A 23,864-nucleotide genomic window follows, 5' to 3' on the forward strand; every position below is an offset into this window, starting at 1 on the left:
ATAAATACATTTTATTAGGGTGGTGTTAATTTTATTTGATATGATTTAGAAATTAGTGAGTGTAGTGTTAGATGCTAGGGTATTTATTTAGTACATTTTAATTTTTCAAACAAAGTCTAGTTGGTGGCGGTAATGCAACAAATTGGATGCCAACCGCCGTTAAACCTCATGGAAGAAGAATAAGAAGACTTCCAATTTAAAACCAGTCTATTTTGTCCTTACTAGGGAACCGTAGGTATTTGTCTCATTCTCCACTACGACATGTGGTTTGTGCTATCTGACGTGAGATAAGCACCGGTGGAAAGCTAGCAGTCTGAACTATGGAGCAGATAAATGATATCCAGGTCGTTCCGTGCACCAACTCCAATTATCTGAAACCATTCAGGGTGCACTATAGCCAGGTGAGTTAAAAATAGCTCACTCGCGTTGTATCTAGTTTGAATTCCGGACACATTAATTTCTATTGCTAGTAGCCCAACCCCCATTCATTTCCCCATTGCTTTATTGTGCAGCATCAACGGCATAACCTTCATAAAAATACAGTACACCATATTTCAGTGATACTTATCGACTTAGCTATCTTAACGTTGCTTCACCACTGCCACCAAATATTTTCTCTTAGCATAAAATGTAGATATTCAAGCAAGTAGGTAACATATTAGTTGCTGTCTCATGAGCACATGCTTTACATTAACGTTAGCTAACTAGCAACCTAGCTAAGTAACTGGCTAGCTTGTTGGAAATGTACAACCTGATGCCTAGCTACAATATCTAAATTTCCCCTGTGGTTGTTGTTGCAAGTTGAGCGTTAGAGATGGCCTTGCTAGTTTGGTAGTGATTTTATGAGGTCGGATGTCGAGCATTTGGTGCTGTGCTGAGCTTGCAAACCCATTTTACTTTCAGTGATATATTTTAATATATCTAGGGAACCCACACAAGTCCACTTATGTATAGAACCCACCAGTATTTTATGGCCCACAAATCATCTTGTTCATCTACCTGAGTATTTAATCTAAAGGGCAGCCTAAATTCCCTCGGGAGATAAAATTAATGTTAGGATAGCTTTCTAGTTAGCTATATTGATTCCACTAGTAACTGTCCTCTTAGGGTACGTACAGTAGCTATTTGTTTGGAAGATGGATACACTTGAACTAATTGCCACTAGCAATGTGATGTTCAAAATGACTGTACTTTTATGGTTGATTGTATGTTTGTTGATTAAGAAATAGTTCTGGTCACAGGCAATTAGGCTATGCATATTTGGCTACTTATAATAACACAATTGGAACAAGATTTTGTGGTCGTTGCCATTCTTGAATTATGCTGTTACCACTTTCTGGATCAAAAGCTATGCTCAGGTCAATCAATGACATACATGTAGGCTTCTCGAGGCTGGCCTATTGCCTCCTTTGACACTTTCCTTCAAGAAATGTGTTATTGTTCTGCTGTGATTTCTTTGACAGTGAGACCCTTTGGGGTGGGCAACGTTTCATCACATTCACTCAACCTTTCCTGAGATAATGACATTTCTCCATCTGTGGATTTCATGAAGGGCATTAGGCACTGTTTTGGCAGGAGGGCACCTGTAGATATTTCCGTCCCAAATGTTCTCCCCATCTGGGCTTGTGGTCCTGGCCTAACGCTTCCTGTCATTGAGTGTGGAAGTGTTCTGCTTCTTTGGCCCATTGTTGCTCTTTAGGTGTTTGAGTCATAGGCTGAATGACCACTGTTGAGCCCTATTGGTATAGCATTTCTTCCCCATCCGTTGTGTTATAGCAGAGACTTGATATTTTAAGTAGGGTGTTAAAGGACAAAATTTAACTTTGGTTCTGGTGTTATACTTTGTATTGTTATAGAGAAGCATCTCATGAACACAACCCTTTTTTTATTTCATGAAGATAGGACTTGCCATTGCTGAGATCTTATTTTCAAGTTATCTGAAAAGATCCACAAGGTTGCGGACAAGGTCAATGTTAATCCTAGTCAATAATTTCACCATCACCTGTCTGGATTTTTTAATTCAACATGTTTTGTCCAATATCTCAAGATAGGGTGGTCATATTGTAATTACATTTCAAATGAAAGTACAATTTATTAAATAAAAATGCAATATTATGCAAATTAGGCAGTACAGAATACATATTTACAGTAATTTAAGCCCAATAAAAAAGTAGGGTGGTAATATTAACAAATGTTCATGCTTTATGCAAAACTGAGTTTGTAACAATTCATAACATTTTTATAAAACTTGTTATAGAATTTTGCAAATTATATACTTAATACGCTAATTATATACTTAATATGCTGATTAGGAATAAAAAGAAAAATACAGCATGTTAAGCCCATTCATTTAAAGTAAGGTGGTCATATCATTAACGTGTGTGTGTGTGTGTGTGTGTGTGTGTGTGTGTGTGTGCACCAGGGTAGTAGCAGTGTACATATAATTGCCAGGGCTCTAGAAGCACCTTTTTTACAAGGAGCCCGTGGGTTTCCGTAAGCCGGTAATAGCTGGCTTTTGGCTGTAAAAATAAATAGAAAAGCTGATAAATTAAATTGGCACCAGCCAAGTGTCCAGGATGAGAGGGAAAATCCCATTGTGAAATAATGCTTTTTAGCCTATTCATTGATGGAAATACCAGTTGATGTAAATACATTTGACTGGTTATGCTTATCGTTCTATTGGTTTATTTGCATTATTTAGTGGAATTAAATTGGCGAGTGTGTATATTTATTAGAGGTCAACCGATTTAATTAGGACCGATTTCAAGTTTTCATAACAATCGGAAATAGTTTTTTGTGTACGCCGATTTTTTTTCTTTTTTTCTTTTTCTTTTTTTATATATACCCCAAAGGGTCTCACTGTCAAAGAAATCACAGCAGAACAAGAAAAAAAGAAAAAAAATCGGCGTACACAAAAAACTATTTCCGATTGTTATGAAAACTTGAAATCGGTCCTAATTAAATCGGTATATATATATATATATTTTTTTTTACCTTTATTTAACTAGACAAGTCAGTTAAGAACACATTCTTATTTTCAATGACGGCCTAGGAACGGTGGGTTAACTGCCTTGTTCAGGGGCAGAACAACAGATTTTTACCTTGTCAGCTCAGGGATTCAATCTTGCAACCTTACGGTTAACTAGTCCAACGCTCTAACCACCTGCTTTACATTGCACTCCACGAGGAGCCTGCCTGTTACGCGAATGCAGTAAGAAGCCAAGGTAAGTTGCTAGGTACACGTTGCTCCAACCATAAACATCAATGCCTTTCTTAAAATCAATACACAAGTATATATTTTTAAACCTGCATATTTAGTTAATATTGCCTGCTAACATGAATTTCTTTTAACTAGGGAAAATGTGTCACTTCTCTTGCAAACAGAGTCAGGGTATATGCAGCAGTTTGGGCCGCCTGGCTCGTTGCGAACTGTGAAGACTATTTCTTCCTAACAAAGACAGCCGACTTCGCCAAACGGGGGATTATTTAACAAAAGCGCATTTGCGAAGAAAGCACAATTGTTGCACGACTGTACCTAACCATAAACATAAATGCCTTTCTTAAAATCAATACACAGAAGTATATATTTTTAAACCTGCATATTTAGCTAAAAGTAATCCAGGTTAGCAGGCAATATTAACCAGGTGAAATTCTGTCATTTTGCGTTCATTGCACACAGTCAGGGTATATGCAACAGTTTGGGCCGCCTGGCTCGTTGCGAACTAATTTGCCAGAATTGTACGTAATTATGACATAACATTGAAGGTTGTGCAATGTAACAGGAATAACATTTGGGTTTCGAGATGATAGTTTCCGGATTCGACCATATTAATGACCTAAGGCACGTATTTCTGTGTTATTATGTTATAATTAAGTCTATGATTTGATAGAGCAGTCTGACTGAGCGATGGTAGGCAGTAGCAGGCTCGTAAGCATTCATTCAAACAGCCCTTCGCAATGCATTGCGCTGTTTATGACTTCAAGCCTGTCAACTCCCAAGATTAGGCTGGTGTTACCGATGTGAAATGGCTAGCTAGTTAGCGGGGTGCGCACTAATAGTGTTTCAAACGTCACTCGCTCTGAGACTTGGAGTAGTTGTTTCCCCTTGCTCTACATGGGTAACGCTGCTTCGAGGGTGGCTTTTGTCGATGTGTTCCTTGTTCGAGCCCAGGTAGGAGCGAGGAGAGGGACGGAAGCTATACTGTTTGTTACACTGGCAATACTAAAGTGCCTATAAGAACATCCAATAGTCAAAGGTATATGAAATACAAATCGTATAGAGAGAAATAGTCCTATAATTCCTATAATAACTACAACCTAAAACATCTTACCTGTGAATATTGAAGACTCATGTTAAAAGGAACCACCAGCTTTCATATGTTCTCATGTTCTGAGCAAGGAACTTAAATGTTAGCTTTCTTACATGGCACATATTGCACTTTTATTTTCTTCTCCAACACTTTGTTTTTGCATTATTTAAACCAAATTGAACATGTTTCATTATTTATTTGAGGCTAAATTGATTTTATTGATGTATTAAGTTAAAATAAGTGTTCATTCAGTATTGTTGTAATTGTCATTATTACAAATAAATAAAAATAAAAAAATCGCCAGATTAATTGGTATCGGCTTTTGTGACCCTCCAATAATCGGTATCGGCGTTGAAAAATCATAATCGGCCGACCTCTAATATTTATGCATTTTATTTATCAGATGTGCATAGCATACAGAGAGCCTTTGAGCAGAAAATCATTGTTCAACAATTCTAAATGCAATTGTGTATTAAAATAGTTTTGTCCATTATTAAAAATAGCTAGTTTTAGTTTTCAAATGGTAATTGAAGCGCGCTTCCCGTTCGCCATTCAAATGCATAGGTTACGTGAGGCAGGTTTCAGCGCAGTCTGTTTGGGCTATTTCTTTATTGACAAGCGGACCAATAGAATAGTTAAACTTTTATACTATAGGGGATAGTAGATTGACATAGGCGGCGTGTCCATAATCTAGGGAAGCTTTCCCTAAATAAATTTAATTAAATTGCCCAAATTGTGGGCTCTACAATAACAGTAATGCCAATGGAAAAGGGCCCTTTTCCTTTGTCTACCTCAGACTAAGTCTTCATGTTTTGGGGATAGTGCCACACACTGGCTGAGAACAACAGTGGCAACTTTATTTTTCAGTCATTTTACTTCCTTGCCAATGGTAAACATTTGCCAGTATGCTTAGAGGTGTATCTGATTTGTTAGAAAGGCCATTGGCTGGTTGTGATATTGCTTTCCAATATCCCTCACCTTTTTTAGTTGAAGGACATGTTTCAGTACATTTGTTTCAATGATCACATCAGTTTTCCCTGGCACAGCTAATACTGGCACCAGCATCTTGCAGTTCATTAATTCGATATGGAGCTCATATTCACATTTGGGATTGACCTGTTGCCCTCCCAATGACTACTACAGGAGTGGACATTTTCGAGCTTTCAGTTAAGACACGTTTTCGAAGCAATGTATGCTCAGCAGATTCAGTTAATGTACAGGCCATTGAACCACTAGCAATGAGTCCTCTTAGTTCTACTGAACCTTGCACAGTCACTGGTACATAGAATAGACTTTCATTGCCAGTTATTCTCTGAGTAGGTTGATATATCATGTTTTTGTTGCCTTGATTTTTCTCTTTGTATGAAGACAGTTCTATTTCAGGATCAGTTTCATTTATAGGGGCTGAGTTTTTAGCTGCACCTTTCCTCTCAAGATGCAGACCTATTAGTTTAAAGCTGGACCTTGATTTTGTGTCTGCTGCCCGACTGGTGCCTCTCTTCTAACCTACCGCTTTTGTGGGCAGTCTATGGTTTGATGGCCAGGATTGTGACATTTGAAGCACAAGCGGTCATTAAGACAGTGAGACCGAGTGGAGTGAGCCACATCTTTTACAAAGAGCACATGGGAAGGAGGGAGACAGCTGTGCAGTTCTGCTGGGCCCTCTTGTGGCGGGGCGAGCAGCGTTTTGGTTTATAATAAACCGTTCTAGCAGTGTTACAGGTTTTTGTCATTGCCACTCTGAACTCCTTGAACCGCTGAGGTAAGGACGGGGTGCTCTGAGCTCTCTTCTGTTTTTTGGATGTCTTCCTGGGGTGTCAATATGTTTTGTTTCCTCCTTGTAGCACATCTGTCATTTTGGTGGCTGTCTATCAATTCCTGAACTTCACCCACTGTCCATTTCTCCCTAGGCTTGCATCCGAATGTTGTGTACTGTCTTTGTAGACATTCATTAGCTAGATCTGCTACTCGGTTAAGGCACACCCAGTAGTCTAAGCTACTCTCCCCCTGATAAGGTTTGGTTTCATAAAAATCTTGAAGCGGCGTAGTAGAGGAGATGGCCTCACCAAAATGCTCTTTCAAAATACTGAAAATAACCTCAGGGTCTCTGCTGATGTTTACAAGGGGGTTGCTGTGATTCCTATCTTGACTAAATCCTTTGCCCTCCCCATTAACATTTCCATGATTTCATTACCTTGCTCTGGCATTTTGTAACCTTTCTTTACCAAGTAAGTCTTCATCATTTCCTGCCACTCATACACAGTACATTTATCTGTTCCATCACCTCTGAAAGTGGGTGGCTCACGAATATCAGATTTCATGACAGTTTACCTTGTACCAGTCTGGCATGCACACTGGGACAGTGTTGGCGGCTACCTTGGATGGAGTGGTATTACTTGCTGACAGACTTTGAAACAATACTGTTACCTATCTCTTGACCCATCTGTTTGACTAAATCAAGCATAAACCTCTGCTGCGTATGGTATTCATCATCATTGGAGTGAGTATCATCTCCATCACTCTGACCTGTTGGTTGATCAATAACATCCTCTTGTTCATTTACTGACGTTACACCAGCACTCCCGGTAAAGCTATGCCCTACCATTCTAGCTATCTGAGCCCCCCTACCAATACTGGGGGTTACAGTATCACAGTTAACTCCCCTAGGTTGTAAGTCCTCACTCACCAGTGTTGGAATCGGCTAAACTTTGAACATTGAGATATTAAATAAATGATAGATCAGAAGCATAGAATATAAGCAGTGAAAGAGACTGGGTTTTATGTCAGAAGTTAATGTTTCTCTGTAGAAAGACAGATGGCTTTGGAATGTGTTGAGTGGACAGGAGGAGATCAAAGGTTTGCTATAGGGGAAGCAGATGGATATCTGTGGATTAGGCGAAGGAGGAGTTGAGGTCAGGAGGTACCCTCTTACTCTGGAACCATAAAATGAGAGCAGTGTCTAAAGTGGGATATATATGTGTGTGTGTGTGTGTGTGTATATATATGTGTGTGTGTATATGTGTATGTATGTATGTATGTGTGTATGTATGTATGTATATTAATACATACATACATATGTGTGTGTGTGATGGTGAGATGTTAATTTTTTCTTCTGAATACAGCTGTGTTGACCCTTTGGGAAGAATTAAACTTGGTTAAGCTTCTCTAGTGTCCGTGAGTTATTTACTCTGAAAAATAAGAACCTAACACCAGTAAAAGTGGTGGATTACCATTGGGCTTGACCAGAGTACCTGGATTTTTTGGTGTGGACATGTTATTCATGACGAATATTCAAATTGACTGTCTCTTGAAGTTGACGGCAGGTGTAGTTCTCTTCTCTGGAGCACTGCTGTATTCCCGGTGATTGGCGATGGCTGATCTTGTAGATCCGGTTCACGGCACCAATTTTGTAACCAACTTCACACAGCCCCCCCCAGAAGAAAGGCACACACACCCACACTTCAGGTTGACTCTGGTTTTAATCTGCAGTAAAATATATCAAACAGTGATAACAGGCATTGACAGGATGGTCACAGCCACACGTTCACTGGTTAGGTAGGACACGAGATATCTTTCAGATTGGAGCAACAGTAGTGATACATACCCTCAATGTGAAGTGATATTAATTCATAAATGCAGAGCACAAGTACAACCCTTTTTATATAAACCTTTTTAACCTCTTACATCTAGACGTTCCGCTAGCGGAACACCTGCTCCAATATCCAATGATAGGCGTGGCGCGAATGACAAATTCCTCAAAAATACAAAAACTTCAATTTTTCAAACATGTGACTATTTCACAGCATTTTAAAGACAAGACTCTCCTTTATCTAACCACACTGTCCGATTTCAAAAAGGCTTTACAGCGAAAGGAAAACATTAGATTATGTCAGCAGAGTACCAAGCCAGAAATAATCAGACACCCATTTTTCAAGCTAGCATATAATGTCACAAAAAACAAAACCACAGCTAAATGCTGCACTAACCTTTGATGATCTTCATCAGATGACAACCATAGGACATTATGTTATACAATGCATGCATGTTTTGTTCAATCAAGTTCATATTTATATCAAAAAACAGCTTTTTACATTAGCATGTGACGTTCAGAACTAGCATACCCCCCGCAAACATCCGGTGAATTTACTAAATTACTCACGATAAACGTTCACAAAAACCATAACAATTATTTTAAGAATTATAGATACAGAACTCCTCTATGCACTCGATATGTCCGATTTTAAAATAGCTTTTCGGTGAAAGCACATTTTGCAATATTCTCAGTAGATAGCCCAGCCATCACGGCTAGCCATTTAGACACCGACCAAGTTTAGCCCTGATCAAACTCCGATTTACTATTACAAAAGTTTCATTACCTTTGTTGTCTTCGTCAGAATGCACTCCCAGGACTGCTACTTCAATAACAAATGTTGGTTTGGTCCAAAATAATCCATCGTTATATCCGAATAGCGGCGTTTTGTTCGTGCGTTCCAGACACTATCCGAAATGGTAAAGAAGGGTCGCGCGCATGGCGCAATTCGTGACAAAAAAATTCTAAATATTCCATTACCGTACTTCGAAGCATGTCAACCGCTGTTTAAAATAAATTTTTATGCCATTTTTCTCGTAGAAAAGCGATAATATTCCGACCGGGAATCTCCTTTTCGGCAAACAGAGGAAAAAATCACAGACGGGGGCGGTCAGGTCACGCGCCTAAGCCCACAGTCCCTTGATCGGCCACTTGAGAAAGGCGATAATGTGTTTCAGCCTGGGGCTGGGATGACGACATTCAGGTTTTTCCCGGGCTCTGAGCGCCTATGGACGACGTAGGAAGTGTCACGTTAGAGCAGAGATCCTTAGTAAAAGATAGAGATGGCAAAGAAGTTCCAGAAATGGTCAGACAGGCCACTTCCTGTAAAGGAATCTCTCAGGTTTTGACCTGCCATTTGAGTTCTGTTATACTCACAGACACCATTCAAACAGTTTTAGAAACTTTAGGGTGTTTTCTATCCATATATAATAAGTATATGCATATTCTAGTTACTGGGTAGGATTAGTAACCAGATTAAATCGGGTACGTTTTTTTGTCCAGCCGTGAAAATAGTGCCCCCTAGCCATAAGAGGTTAAGGTAATAAGAAAATAAACATTCAATTAATATTTCAATAAATCACCTGTTAGCAATAGCTAGCGTGACATTGTAGTGCAGTGACCAACAGTGCAAGTTAGCTCGTCATTAACATGGCTAGCTAAGCCAGTAAAAACTTGGTTAACATGCCGAATTAGGTGTTAAATACATTAATGGCAAAATAAATATATACAGTTGAAGTCGGAAGTTTACATACATGTTAGTCAAATACATTTAAACTCAGTTTTTCACAATTTCTGACATTTAATCCTAGTAAAAAATCCCTGTCTTAGGTCAGTTAGGATCACCACTTTATTTCAACCTCTTGATTGTCTTGTCCGTAAGCGGGATCAACATCCAGCGAAAAACTCCTAGCGACATTAGCATAACGAAATTTAATATATATATTTTTTCAAATATAGGACTGTCTCATATCGTTTTATAGATACACCTCTCCTGAATCGACCCACGTCGTCCGATTTCAAAAAGGTTTTACAGGAAAAGCAAAACATTAGATTATGTTAGAGGAGTACATGGTAAAAGTAGCAACATAGCCATTTTCCGACCAACCACATGCATCACAAATAACCAAAAAACAGCTAAATGCAGCACTAACCTTTTACAAACTTCATCAGATGACACACCTAGGACATCATGTTACACAATGCATGCATTCTTTTGTTCAGTAAAGTTCATATTTATATATGAAAACAGCATTTTACATCGGCGTCTGACGTTGACTAACTATTTTCCCTCAATTGCATCCCGGGAAACAGTGCTACAATTTACTGAATTACTATTCAAAAACATTTTAAAAATGTAATATTGTCATTCTAAGATTTATAGATGAATATCTCTTGAAAGCACCTGTCATACCAGATTTAAAAATAACTTTACTGGGTAATCACACTTTGTGATAAAAGGGGATGCGATACTCAGAAAATGAGCTAGTAATTCCAGCTCGGCGCCATCTTGGAACAATCGCATATCACATCTAATCTTGTATACTATTGTCAATAATCCCTTACCTTTAGTTGTCTTCATCAGAAAGCACTTCCAGGGATCCCAGGTCCACAACAAATGTATTTTCGGTCGAAAAAGTCCATCCTTTATGTTCCATTAGCTTGCTGTTGTTAGCGCGTCTGAAGGCTGTATCCAAATGCTCTGTCGGGCGCGGGACAGCGGTTTCGAAAAATAACATTTTTCCCCCATTTAGGTTCGTTCAAACATGTCAAACGTTGTATAACATAAATCTTCAGGGCCTGTTTCAACAAGAGAGCCAATAAGATTCGAGGGGGACGATTGTATTGTGTTTCAAAACGTTTCGAAAGGAGGGGGTAGATGGGGCCGCCGGCGTCATAATGGTGATGGCCCTCCCCCTGTGACCAATTTCCACAGCGTCTCATTCAGTTTCGACAGTAGAAGGCTCAAACCACTGTGTAAAGACTGGGGACATCTAGTGGAAGCAATAGAAAGTGCTCAATGAACGATAGCTCACGGTGTGATTAATAGGGAAAGATGTGAAGTTGAGTCCACAATTCAGAATTCCACTTCCTGTTTCAATCGGTCTCGGGGTTTTGACTGCCATATGAGTTCTGTTATACTCACAGACACCATTCAAACAGTTTTAGAAACTTTAGGGTGTTTTCTATCCACAGGTATTAATTATATGCATGTACTAGCTTCTGAGTTTGATTAGTAGGCCGTTAAATGGGCACACATTTTTTTTCAAAATGCGCTGTGGCGCCCCCTATCCTAGGGTGAGCCCAAAAGGTTAAGAATGTGAATTGTCTAATTTCTTTCATCAAATTCCCAGTGGGTCAGAAGTGAACATACACTCAATTAGTAGCATTGTTTAACTTGGGTAAAATGTTTCAGGTAGCCTTCCACAAGCTTCCCACAATAAGGGTGAATTTTGGCCCATTCCTCCTGACCGGCTGGTGTAACTGAGTCGGGCTCGCACACGCTTTTTCAGTTCTGCCCACAAATGTTCTATAGTATTGAGGTCAGGGCTTTGTGATGGCCACTCCAATACCTTGATTGTGTTGTCCTTAAGTCATTTTTGCCACAACTTTGGAAGTATGCTTGGGGTCATTGTCCATTTGGAAGACCCATTTGCGACCAAGCTTTAACTTCCTGACTGATGTCTTGAGATGTTGCTTCAATATCTCCACATAATTGTCATTCCTCATGATGCCATTTATTTTGTGAAGTGCACCAGTCCCTCCTGCAGCAAAGCACCCCCACAACATGATGTTGCCACCCCCGTGCTTAACGGTTGGGATGGTGTTCTTCGGCTTGCAAGCATCCCGCTTTTTCCTCCCAACATAATGATGGTCATTATGGCCAATGAGTTCTATTTTTGTTTCGTCAGACCAGAGGACATTTCTCCAAAAAGTACCATCTTTGTCTCCATTTGCAGTTGCAAACCGTAGTCTGGCTTTTTTATGGCGGTTTTGGAGCAGTGGCTTCTTCCTTGCTGAGCGGCTTTTCAGGTTATGTCGATATAGGACTGGTTTTACTGTGGATATAGATACTTATGTACTTGTTTCCTCCAGCATCTTCACAAGGTCCTTTGCTGCTGTTCTAGGATTGATTTGCACTTTTTACACCAAAGTGCGTTCATCTCTAGGAGACAGAACGTGTCTCCTTCCTGAGCGGTATGACGGCTGCGTGGTCCCATGGTGTTTATACTTGCGTAGAATTGTTTGTACAGATGAACGTGGTACCTTCAGGCGTTTGTAAATTGCTCCCAAGGATGAACCAGACTTGTGGAGGTCCACAATTCTTTTTCTGAGGTCTTGGCTGATTTCTTTTGATTTTCCCATGATGTCAAGCAAGGATGCACTGAGTTTGAAGTTAGGCCTTGAAATACATCCAGAGGTACTCCAATTGACTCAAATGACGTCAATTAGCCTCAATTAGAAGCTTCTAAAGCCATGACATCATTTTCTGGAATTTTCCAAGCTGTGTAAAGGCACAGTCAACTTAGTGTATGTAAACTTCTGACCCACTGGAATTGTGATAGTGAATTCTAAGTAAAATCTGTCTGTAAACAATTGGGAAAATTACTTGTCATGCACAAAGTAGATGTCCTAACCGACTTGCCAAAACTATAGTTTGTTAACAAGAAAATTGTGGAGTGGTTGAAAAACGAGTTTTAATGACTCCAGCCTAAGTGTATGTAAACTTCCGACTTCAACTGTACATAGTCACATTCGTTATTGAATTTAGGATATATGAACCTGTTTTCCAACGACACTTGTAATACAGTTTTTATATACAGAGGAAGGAGACACGAACCTGCTCTCAGAATATCTCTCTGAGGAGCAGGAAGACCAACTTCCCAAATAGGGTCCGAAGACTTCTATTACCAGCCTTACTACAATGGCAGCAAATATTCTTATGAATTCAGCAACACATAATTGAAGGAAACTTTATATCACCCCTTTTCCTGAAGTGAATGGTTTCACCCACTACTCTACCCGCGAACTGCGGCGTTCTTTGATATCTACATTGCGCATGAGGTTGATGGAAACTACATTTTCACTTTGTCACACTAAGCTAGACAGAAAATGCTACCTGCTCCCATAAGAGGCGATCAGCAATTGATACTAACTTCAATCTACTAGCCCTATAATAATTAATTTTATTTAGAAATTTCATCTGATGGGTTCTTTGAATCAGTACACCACACACGATATCTAGCGGTATACAGTATATGACAGCCACCTAGCTAGAATTGACATGAACCCCTACTGAAATGTCAAAAGCTAACTAGCTAGCATTGGCAATGAATCAATAGTTGTGCTACCTGCTCCATAAGAGGTGATCAGCAATGTATACTAGCTTCAATCTATCTCTGTAATGAGTATAGTCCATATAATTTTTTCCCGACATTCGATGGGTTCTTTGAATCATTAACGTTACACCACACACAATTTCTAGCCAGCTGTCCGCACCCGTACTAAATTGTCAAAAGCTCCCACCCTCATTTTCCAGTTGAGCACATGTAACAGTGTAGGTTCCGTCCCTCTCTTCGCCCCAACCCGGGCTCGAACCAGGGACCCTTGCACACATCAACAACTGACACCCACGAAGCATCGTTACCCATCGCGCCACAAAAGCCCTTGCAACGCAAGGGGAAATCCTACTTCAAGTCTCAGAGCGAGTGACGTCACTGATTGAAACGCTATTAGCGCTCACCACCGCTAACTAGCCATTTCACATCGGTTACACACACACAGCGTTGCCACCTCGTTAACAATGAAGTGCCTGCAGAACGTATTCATACCTCTTGACTTATTCCACATTTTGTCATGTTACAGCCTGATTAAATAAAATGTAAATCTCACTCATCTGCACATAATACCCAATAATGACAAAGTGAAAATATATTTTTAGACATTTTTTTTTTCCCCCATTTTTTTTCTTCATTTGATTTACATAACATACTTAGCACTTTGAAGGTGTGTAATATATGTTTATTAGAGCACCTTGTTGGTGGGGATTTGAACAGACCTCCAGGCTGTGTAAGGGCTATTTGACTAAGAAGGAGAGATGGAGTGCTGCATCAGATGACCTGGCCTCCACAATCACCTGACCTCAACCCAATTGAGATGGTTTGGGATGAGTTGGACTGCAGAGTTAACTCAGTGGGAACTCCAAGTTTGTTGGAAAAGCATTCCAGATAAAGCTGGTTGAGAGAATGCCAAGAGTGTGCACAGCTGTCATCAAGGCAAAGGGTGGCTACTTTGAAGAATCTCAAATGTAAAATATATTTTGATTTACACTTTTTGGTTACTACAGGATTCCATATGTGTTATGTCATAGTTTGTCTTCACTATTATTCTACAATGTAGAAAATAGTAAAAATAAAGAAACCATTGAATGAGTAGGTGTCCAAACGTTTGACAGGTACTGTATATAAAATGCTTCTTATTGTACTCTTTGCTCGGCATCAGACAAATTTTGTGCTTCAGTTGCACTTCTAAACTCGGATGAGAATTCACCAACAGGCATTCTATCAGTAGACGGCGCTCTTACTGATGTGTAGCTACTTTTCTCCAGTACGTTTTGCTTGTAAATGTCCAAGCTCACCAAAAATGACTTTCAGTAGCTACTACTTGTAACTTTATGAGCTAGATTGCCGTTCTTTGTAATTTGTTTATTTTCATTTGCGCTCGTTAGCATATTTAGCTAGCAGTCTTCATATTGAAATCTGCTAATAGTTTGTGCAAATGTTGTTAGCAATCTGGTAACAGATGCCCAATTTGCTTTTTTTTGTGCCCCTTGTGTACTAAGACGGCAATACCGTATATCACGCGATGAAAAAGGCCGGCATGACTATATGAAAATCTGGATACCGCCCTATTCTAGTTAATGGATGATTTGATATCCATCCGAGCCCACCGACATGTAGGACAATTAACTAGATCCTAGCACAGTTCTTTCAGAATGTGAATGTCATTCATGTTTTGTTTTTGTGTCGTTCACAGAATGGGACAAAGAAATCGTGGGACTTCATGCGAACTCATGACAGGTGAGCTTCTATCTGCTATTGACCCGTTTCATAGTTGATAAGAGAAACTCCGTGCTAGAGATTGTTCATGTGAGTACACCCAAACACACACTTGTTCAACTACCTCATTGCCCTCGCTGTCAACTGAGAGGAGTCCCTAAAGGTCAGATGTGAAGACCTTCAAAACCCCACATGCCCCCCCTCCCAACACTTTCCTATACCTTTCACTTTGACTTGCTACCTAATAAACTAACAAAATATAACATTGAGGCCATTTCCTTGAACTTGGGAAAGCCCAGACAATTTCTCCCTTCAGTCAGTATAAGCTATAGGCATTTCTTGTGGAGATTTTAAAATCTGATGTATGAGTTGACACTATTGTACCTAGGGACATTTTTGGCCGATACCGATATTTTCCTTGCCAAAAAACCCAATACCGATTTTATTAAAACATTTAGCGGCCTTTTAAGCATTCTAGTACAGTTTAAATAGTTGAAACACACAAACTGACCAAAAAGTTATTTTGTTGGCATTTACATATATCCCCATTACCAGTAAAACATAATCAAAACCTATTTCTTTCATTTGCTGTGCTGTTTCGTTGTTCATTTGTTAAGTCGTTTCATTCTCAACCAAGATTTTATAGTACATGTCAAGCAGTGAAGTTTCAGCTTTGTCCGTGGCCTCTTTTCCTCGGTGCGCACTGTCACTGTGTCCATTTCCATCTTGTCCAGCTGTAGCTGTAACATTTCACGTAAACCCTGTTTCTTGGCTGCATCGAAGTAGCGGTCCTTGTAACTAGCATCGAACATGGTGGCGACACAGTAAAGTGGCTCAGAGAGAATGCCACCGACTCGCTTGTTCACAGCCTCCAGTAGAGTACATTTGCAAGTTTTAACCCCACGGTCTGTGTCGGCAGTTTTGTTGAGCAGGTGTTTCGTGAAGCTAATAGCAGTGACACCCATAGCAAGTAGCTCATGGATGTGCGTTTCAACAATACTGTGTAACTCCGGTAGGGCAACATCTGAAAAATAGCGCCTACTTGGTAGTGTGTTCCAGGGCTTGAGGTGCTCGACCAGTTGGCAAAAGCCAACATTATCCACGACAGAGAGCGGTTGATTGTCAAGGGCAATAAATTCCATTATCTTGGCGTTAATGGATTCCGCGTTTTGAGTTGTCTCGCTAAAATTCATCCAAATTACAAAAGGTTTAAGAACAAATTTACTCACCTACTTCGGATATTCCAAGAATCATTAAATAATATAAAGTCAACTTGGAAAATCATCAATCAACTGTTGGAATAGTTGTAGATGGCGTTCTTATTCATCTCAATTGTTGGAAATAAGACCTCCATCTACAACTATTCCATCTCAATTGTTGGAAATAAGACCTATTGTGTTCCTGATGTTATTTCATATGACTTTTCTGTAACTTTTTTGGTGAATGTGGGTTCCTCTGTCAAAGAAAATTGAGAATACTGATGGAAATCCCTTAGATTACATTAAGGGACATTTCCATTGTCTGTTTCCTTTTGATGTTCCTGATGTTATGGAGGTGATGGAGGTAATTGGTTACTTTAAAGATTTCATCAAATGTTATTAGTCACTACTGTGATCGGACCAAGTCATTTGGTGTCACTCTAAAGCGGAAAGGTGGATTAAACGAGTCAAGAGTAGGTTTTCTTGATTCAACACAGTTCTCTATTGAGGGATTTCTAACAATACAAACACTCCAACACAGTCAATGAGAATCTCCAACGGAACAACATACATCTTCTTTAGATGACACAGGTTCACATTACGATTATCTTCAAACTATAACAACAATCACATATTCGTCACCGTCTTAATGGATCTTCTTGGATAGCACCTCTCTCTCTGTAGCCATTCTCCAGAGATAGTTTATCTTCCTCCCCTCTTGCTGGTTCCATCCTCTCTTGTAGGGGAAAGAGAATATCTCATTAGTACCGTCAGCTGTGCTTAATTGCCTCTGGTTACCTTGTCGGGCTACTATCCGTGAGCCCAGCCTGCCCTCTGGTGGTCCTTCCACACTACCCTAAACCGTACTTTGACATTCAGAGACTTTTCCTGTACTTTGCTTCATTTATCTTTGTCTCGATCCTGACTAGTCTCCCAGTCCCGGCCACTGAAAACCATCCCCAGAGCATGATGCTGCCACCACCATGCTTCACTGTAGGGATGGTGTCAGGTTTCTTCCAGACGTGACACTTGGCATTCATGCCAAATAATTCAATCTTGGTTTCATCAGGCCAGAGAATCTGGTTTCTTATGTTCAGAGTCCTTTAGGTGCATTTTTGGCAAACACCAAGGGGGCTGTCGTGAACCTTTAAAAAAAATAAAAAATTAACTGAGGAGTGGCTTCCATCTAGCCACACTACAATAAAGGCCTGATTGGTAGAGTGCTGCAGAGATGGGAGAACCTTCCAGAAGGAAAACCATCTCCACAGAGGAACTCTAGAGCTCTGTCAGAGTGACCATTGGGTTCTTGGTCACCTCCCTGACCAAGGCCCTTCTCCCCCAATTGCTCAGTTTGGCAGGGCAGCCAGCTCTGTGAAGAGTCTTGGTGGTTCCAAACTTCTTCCATTTTAACCTCTCTGGGCTAGGCGGGATGAAATCGTCCCACCTACGCAACAGCCAGTGTAATCCCGTGGCGCGATTTTCAAATACCTTAGAAATGCTATTACTTCAATTTCTCAAACATATGACTATTTTACACAATTTTAAAGACAAGACTCTCGTTAATCTAACCACACTGTCCGATTTCAAAAAGGCTTTACAACGAAAGAAAAACATTAGATTATGTCAGCAGAGTACCCAGCCAGAAATAATCAGACACCCATTTTTCAAGCTAGCATATAATGTCACAAAAACCCAGAAGACAGCTAAATGCAGCACTAACCTTTGATGATCTTCATCAGATGACACACCTAGGACATTATGTTATACAATACATGCATGTTTTGTTCAATCAAGTTCATATTTATATCAAAACCAGCTTTTTACATTAGCATATGACGTTCAGAACTAGCATACCCCCCGCAAACCTCCGGTGAATTTACTAAATTACTCACGATAAACGTTCACAAAAAACATAACAATTATTTTAAGAATTATAGATGCAGAACTCCTTTGCGCAATCGAGGTGTCCGATTTTTAAAATAGCTTTTCGGTGAAAGCACATTTTGCAATATTCTGAGTACATAGCCCAGCCATCACGGCTAGCTATTTAGACACCCACCAAGTTTAGCCCTGACCAAACTCCGATTTACTATTACAAAAGTTTGATTACCTTTGATGTTCTTCGTCAGAATGCACTCCCAGGACTGCTACTTCAATAACAAATGTTGGTTTGGTTCAAAATATATATATACATACACACACAGTGGGGGGAAAAAATATTTGATCCACTGCTGATTTTGTACGTTTGCTCACTTACAAAGAAATGATCAGTCTATAATTTTAATAGGTTTATTTGAACAGTGAGAGACAGAATAACAACAAAAAAATCCAGAAAAACACATGTAAAAAAAAAAAAAAGGCCAGTTTTATTGCTGCTTTAACCCCTTTGCGGCCTCGACATCCAGCGAAAAATCCTATCGCCATTAGCATAACAAAATTTAATTTTTTTCAATTTTTTTTCTCCAAATTATATAGTTTTATAGATACACCTCTCCTGAATCGAACCACGTTGTCCGATTTCAAAAAGGCTTTACAGCAAAAGCAAAACATTAAATTATGTTAGAGGAGTATATCGTAACAGTAGCCACATAGCCATTTTCCGACCAACCACATGCATCACAAATAACCAAGAAACAGCTAAATGCAGCACTAACCTTTTACAAACTTCATCAGATGACACACCTAGGACATCATGTTACACAATACATGCATTCTTTTGTTCGATAAAGTTAATATTTATATATAAAAACAGCATTTTACATCGGTGCGTAACGTTGACTAACTATTTTAACACTGGCCTGCTGGCCCCCCTACCTCTGAGGAAGCACAGTTCCCGCTCAGCCCAGTCAAAACTGTTCGCTGCTCTGGCACCCCAATGGTGGAACAAGCTCCCTCACGACGCCAGGACAGCGGAGTCAATCACCACCTTCCGGAGACACCTGAAACCCCACCTCTTTAAGGAATACCTAGGATAGGATAAAGTAATCCTTCTAACCCCCCCCCCTAAAAGATTTAGATGCACTATTGTAAAGTGGTTGTTCCACTGGATATCATAAGGTGAATGCACCATTTTGTAAGTCGCTCTGGATAAGAGCGTCTGCTAAATGACTTAAATGTAATGTAAATGTATTTTCCCTCAAATGCATCCGATGAAACAGCGCTACAATTTACTAAATTACTATTCGAAAACATTTTTAAAATGTAATATTGTCATTCTAAGATTTATAGATGAATATCTCTTGAAAGCACCTGTAATGCCAGATTTAAAAATAACTTTACTGGGTAATCACACTTTGCGATAAAAGGGGATGCGATACTCAGAACAATAGGCTAGCAATACAGGTCAGCGCCATCTTGGAACAATCGCATATCAAATCTAGTCTTGTATACTATTGTCAATAATCCCTTACCTTTGATTATCTTCATCCTTAGGCACTTCCAGGAATCCCAGGTCCACAACAAATGTATTTTCGTTCGAAAAAGTTCATCCTTTATGTTCCATTAGCTTGTTGTTGTTAGCGCGTTCTGAAGGCTGCACCAAAAGCTCCGTGGCCGCGGGACTATTCTTTCAACAAAATGCATTTTTTTCTTATTTAGGTTCGTTCAAACATGTCAAACGTTGTATAACATAAATCTTTAGGGCCTTTTTCAACCAGAACTTCAGTAATATTCCAACCGCACGATTCCAGTGTCTTGAAAAACATTTTGGAACACAGCTAACTCTCGCGTGAATGCACGCAAATGAACTGATGCCCTTCCCTGCGTCACCAACTTCCAACTTCCTTTGTTGGCTCTCTGTTCACCATAGAAGCCTCAAACAACGTTCTAAAGACTGTTGACATCTAGTGGAAGCCTTAGGAAGTGCAAAATGAACCCTAACTCACTGTGTGTTCGATAGGCAGGGACTTGAAAGAACTACAGGAACCAGATTTTCATTTCCTGCTTGTACTTTTCTCAGGTTTTTGCCTGCCATATGAGTTCTGTTATACTCACAGACATCATTCAAACAGTTTCGGAAATTGAGAGTTTTCTATCCAAATCTACTAATAATTTGCAAATATTTGACTCTGGGCCCAAGTATTAGGCCGTTTACTCTGGACACGCTTTTCATCCGAAATCAAAAATACTGCCCCCATACCTTGACAGGTTAAACACTATTGCAACCTGGAGATCCTCCACTCAGCATAGTGACCTACAAATACATTTGTCAAATGCAACTTAAAAGCCATACCTCACTGAAATGATATACCATACTCTTATCAAATCAACTCATTTTCAGCTGGTATTTGAATAGGTAGAGGATCAATAAAGTGAGCTTTTATGCTAATTCTGACCTAGCAGCTTAGCATGCTAATCTTTTTTAATTTAGCTATCTCCTTTTGTTTGCCTTTCTGGAGACAGGCTAGCTACCGGTATGTGGCTTGCTGTCCTGTCTCACTCCTCTGTTACAATCCCATTTTTCAGAGGCCTTTAAAGCGCGTGTCAAACTCAAGGCCCACAGGGTGGATCCGGCCCATTAAATCCGGTCCATGGATGGTTTGAGTTGGATGTCTTCAAAGATCCATTAATCGAGACCCGATCCGGGACCCATAATTCTAAATAATGTCACTTGTCTGGGTCGGATCTGATATGATTGTCACGGGTCTGGGGTGTGTCATTTTAACCGACTTGTCCGGAAGGACCCGTATAGATTCAAATGTGACTGCTGCAGTAGAAAGAGAGAGATCGTATAATTCATACTGCTGCTCTTTTCACGAGAGTGGCGCGTGTAGCTTATTGGCCAGACATAAGTCATCAAAGAGGCAATGGGCTATAGTCATGAAGCCTCCATTTGTGCCAAAAGTTAGATATCTAACCAATGGAAGATGAAATTAAAAAGACATAATTAAAAGAGAAGGATAGGCTACAACTACCTAGAGATAACAGGTAGGCTGCTGCTTAATATTTTGAATGGATGTTAACCTCTTACATCTAGACGTTCCGCTAGTGGAACACCTGCTCCAATATCCAATGATAGGCGTGGCGCGAATTACAAATTCCTCAAAAATACAAAAACTTCAATTTTTCAAACATATGACTATTTCACAGCATTTTAAAGACAAGACTCCTTTATCTAACCACACTGTCCGATTTCAAAAAGGCTTTACAGCGAAAGCAAAACATTAGATTATGATCATGAGAACGGTGAGGAATCAGCCCAGAACTACACAGGAGGATCTTGTCAATGATCAAGGCAGCTGGGACCATAGTCACCAAGAAAACAATTGGTAACACACTACGCCGTGAAGGACTGAAATCCTGCAGCGCCCGCAAGGTCCCCCTGCTCAAGAAAGCACATATACATGCCCGTCTGAAGTTTGCCCATGAACATCTGAATGATTCAAAGGACAACTGGGTGAAAGTGTTGTGGTCAGATGAGACCAAAATGGAGCTCTTTGGCATCAACTCAACTCGCCGTGTTTGGAGGAGGAGGAATGCTGCCTATGACCCCAAGAACACCATCCCCACCGTCAAACATGGAGGTGGAAACATTATGCTTTGCGGGTGTTTTTCTGCTAAGGGGACAGGACAACTTCACCGCATCAAAGGGATGATGGACGGGGCCATGTGCTGTCAAATCTTGGATGAGGACCTCCTTCCCTCAGCCAGGGCATTGAAAATGGGTCGTGGATGGGTGTTCCAGCATGACAATGACCCAAAACACACGGCCAAGGCAACAAAGGAGTGGCTCAAGAAGAAGCACATTTAAGGTCCTGGAGTGGCCTAGCCAGTCTCCAGACCTTAATCCCATAGAAAATCTGTGGAGGGAGCTGAAGGTTCGAGTTTCCAAACGTCAGCCTCGAAACCTTAATGACTTGGAGAAGATCTGCAAAGAGTGGGACAAAATCCTTCCTGAGATGTGTGCAAACCTGGTGGCCAACTACAAGAAACGTCTGACCTCTATGATTTCCAACAAGGGTTTTGCCACCAAGTACTAAGTTATGCTTTGCAGAGTGGTCAAATACTTATTTCCCTCATTAAAATGGAAATCATTTTATAACATTTTTGACATACATTTTTCTGGATTTCTTTGTTGTTGTTCTGTCTCTCACTGTTCAAATAAACCTACCATTAAAATTATAGACTGATAATTTCTTTGTCAGTGGGAAAACGTACAAAATCAGCAGGGGATCAAATAATTTTTTCACTCACTGTATCAATACACCCAGTCACTACTAAGATACAGGTGTCCTAACTGAGTTGCCATAGAGGAGGGAAACCATTAAGGGGTTTTACTGAGGCCAATTGACAGTGAAAAGGAAGCCTGAACAAAATAAAACATATTCCAAAACATGCATCCTGTTTTTGCCGTAAGGCACTACAGTAAAACGGCAACAAATGTGACAAAGAATATCCTGAATACAAAGCGTTGTTTGGGGAAACCACTACACATCACTGAGTACCATTCTTCATATTTTCAAGCATGGTGGTGGCTGCATCATGCTATGGGTATGCTTGTCATTGACAAGGACTAGGGAGTGTTTTTTTTGCAAAAAGAAACCGACTAGAGCTAAGCGAAGGAAAACTCTTAGAGAATAACCTGGTTCAGTTTGCTTTCCAACAGACACTGAGAAAAAGTCACCTTTCAGCATGCCAATAACCTAAAATATAATGCCAAATATACACTGGAGTTGCTTACCAAGATGCTGTAACAAAACAAAATGTATAAGTCAAAGGGGATGAATACTTCCTGAAGGCATTGTATATACTTTCGGAAAAATAATTATTTGGTCATGTTTCTAAAGGTATTGGGTAACTGATTATTTTAATGTTTTTCAATGAACACAATAGCATTATCCTGATTTTCTTACTGTAGGTGATCTGCTACCGTGTGCATGGAACAGCAGTTATTCTGGGGAAAAAGGGATATTTTGAAATGGAGCTAAATGTTACAGGTTCCAGTTTTGGGACTGGTGTGGCAGATAATAGTTCCTGTCACACAGGATAAATGATGAAACGGGAGAATGTGGCTTCTCTTTCAAAGGTTCTCTCAATTATTTTATTCAACTTTCTCTAGTGCAAACTGTCTTTTTTTGTCTTTTCATTGTATTTCAATGTGTTCTTGTTTTTGTCTTTAAAGTGTATTTGAGCTCACAAATCCCTGACATATTACTTCATACACACATCAAACATGCATCAATTTACACATCAAAAATATTAAAATCCAATTCACATCCTCCAGTTCTTTACATTTATACCCCAAACACATTTACTCTTAACTTAAATTTGCCTGTTTAGGTTATAATTATGAAGTTGATTGTTAACCACTATAGCCCCACAATTTAAATCAAATTAGCATATTTTCAAGTTTGTGCCCTTCTGTAGCTACATTAGGAAGAAGGGCAGTCTGGGCAGATATGTATTTTGTAGTTGATTTCTGTAAGCAGGAAATTGGTGCACTGTGTGTGATGTCATGTAATATAGTTAATTTAGTTTATTAACAATATTATTACTTCACTGTTGCTTGTCCCCCGAAAAATTATTAATGAAACAAACTGAATTAACTATTTTTCTCTACTCCCCCTTTTATTTCCAGTGTTTCGGTGCTGATCTTCAACACCACCTCACACTGCTTCATCTTGGTCAAGCAGTTCCGCCCAGGTAAAACTCCCTACTTAATTTCTCCTCGACCAATCAAATCATGTTTCCTCCGTAAGAACAACCTTTT

At 39.8% G+C, this 23,864-nt stretch overlaps 1 protein-coding gene across 2 annotated transcripts in view; it reads left to right on the top strand.

Annotated features, from left to right (window-relative positions):
• The first annotated feature begins 225 nt into the window (after positions 1-225).
• LOC106607654 (uridine diphosphate glucose pyrophosphatase NUDT14) overlaps positions 226-23,864 on the top strand; it is a 48,225-nt gene continuing 24,586 nt past the window's right edge. For both annotated transcript variants that reach the window (XM_045720730.1, XM_014204829.2), the window contains exons 1-3: positions 226-401; positions 14,935-14,978; positions 23,733-23,797. In XM_045720730.1, coding sequence (XP_045576686.1) covers positions 321-401; positions 14,935-14,978; positions 23,733-23,797 — 190 coding nt within the window. In that variant the 5' untranslated portion in view covers positions 226-320. The remainder of the gene's footprint in view (positions 402-14,934; positions 14,979-23,732; positions 23,798-23,864) is intronic.

The sequence above is a fragment of the Salmo salar genome, chromosome ssa06, assembly GCF_905237065.1.
Source record: "Salmo salar chromosome ssa06, Ssal_v3.1, whole genome shotgun sequence".
NCBI lineage: Eukaryota > Metazoa > Chordata > Actinopteri > Salmoniformes > Salmonidae > Salmo > Salmo salar.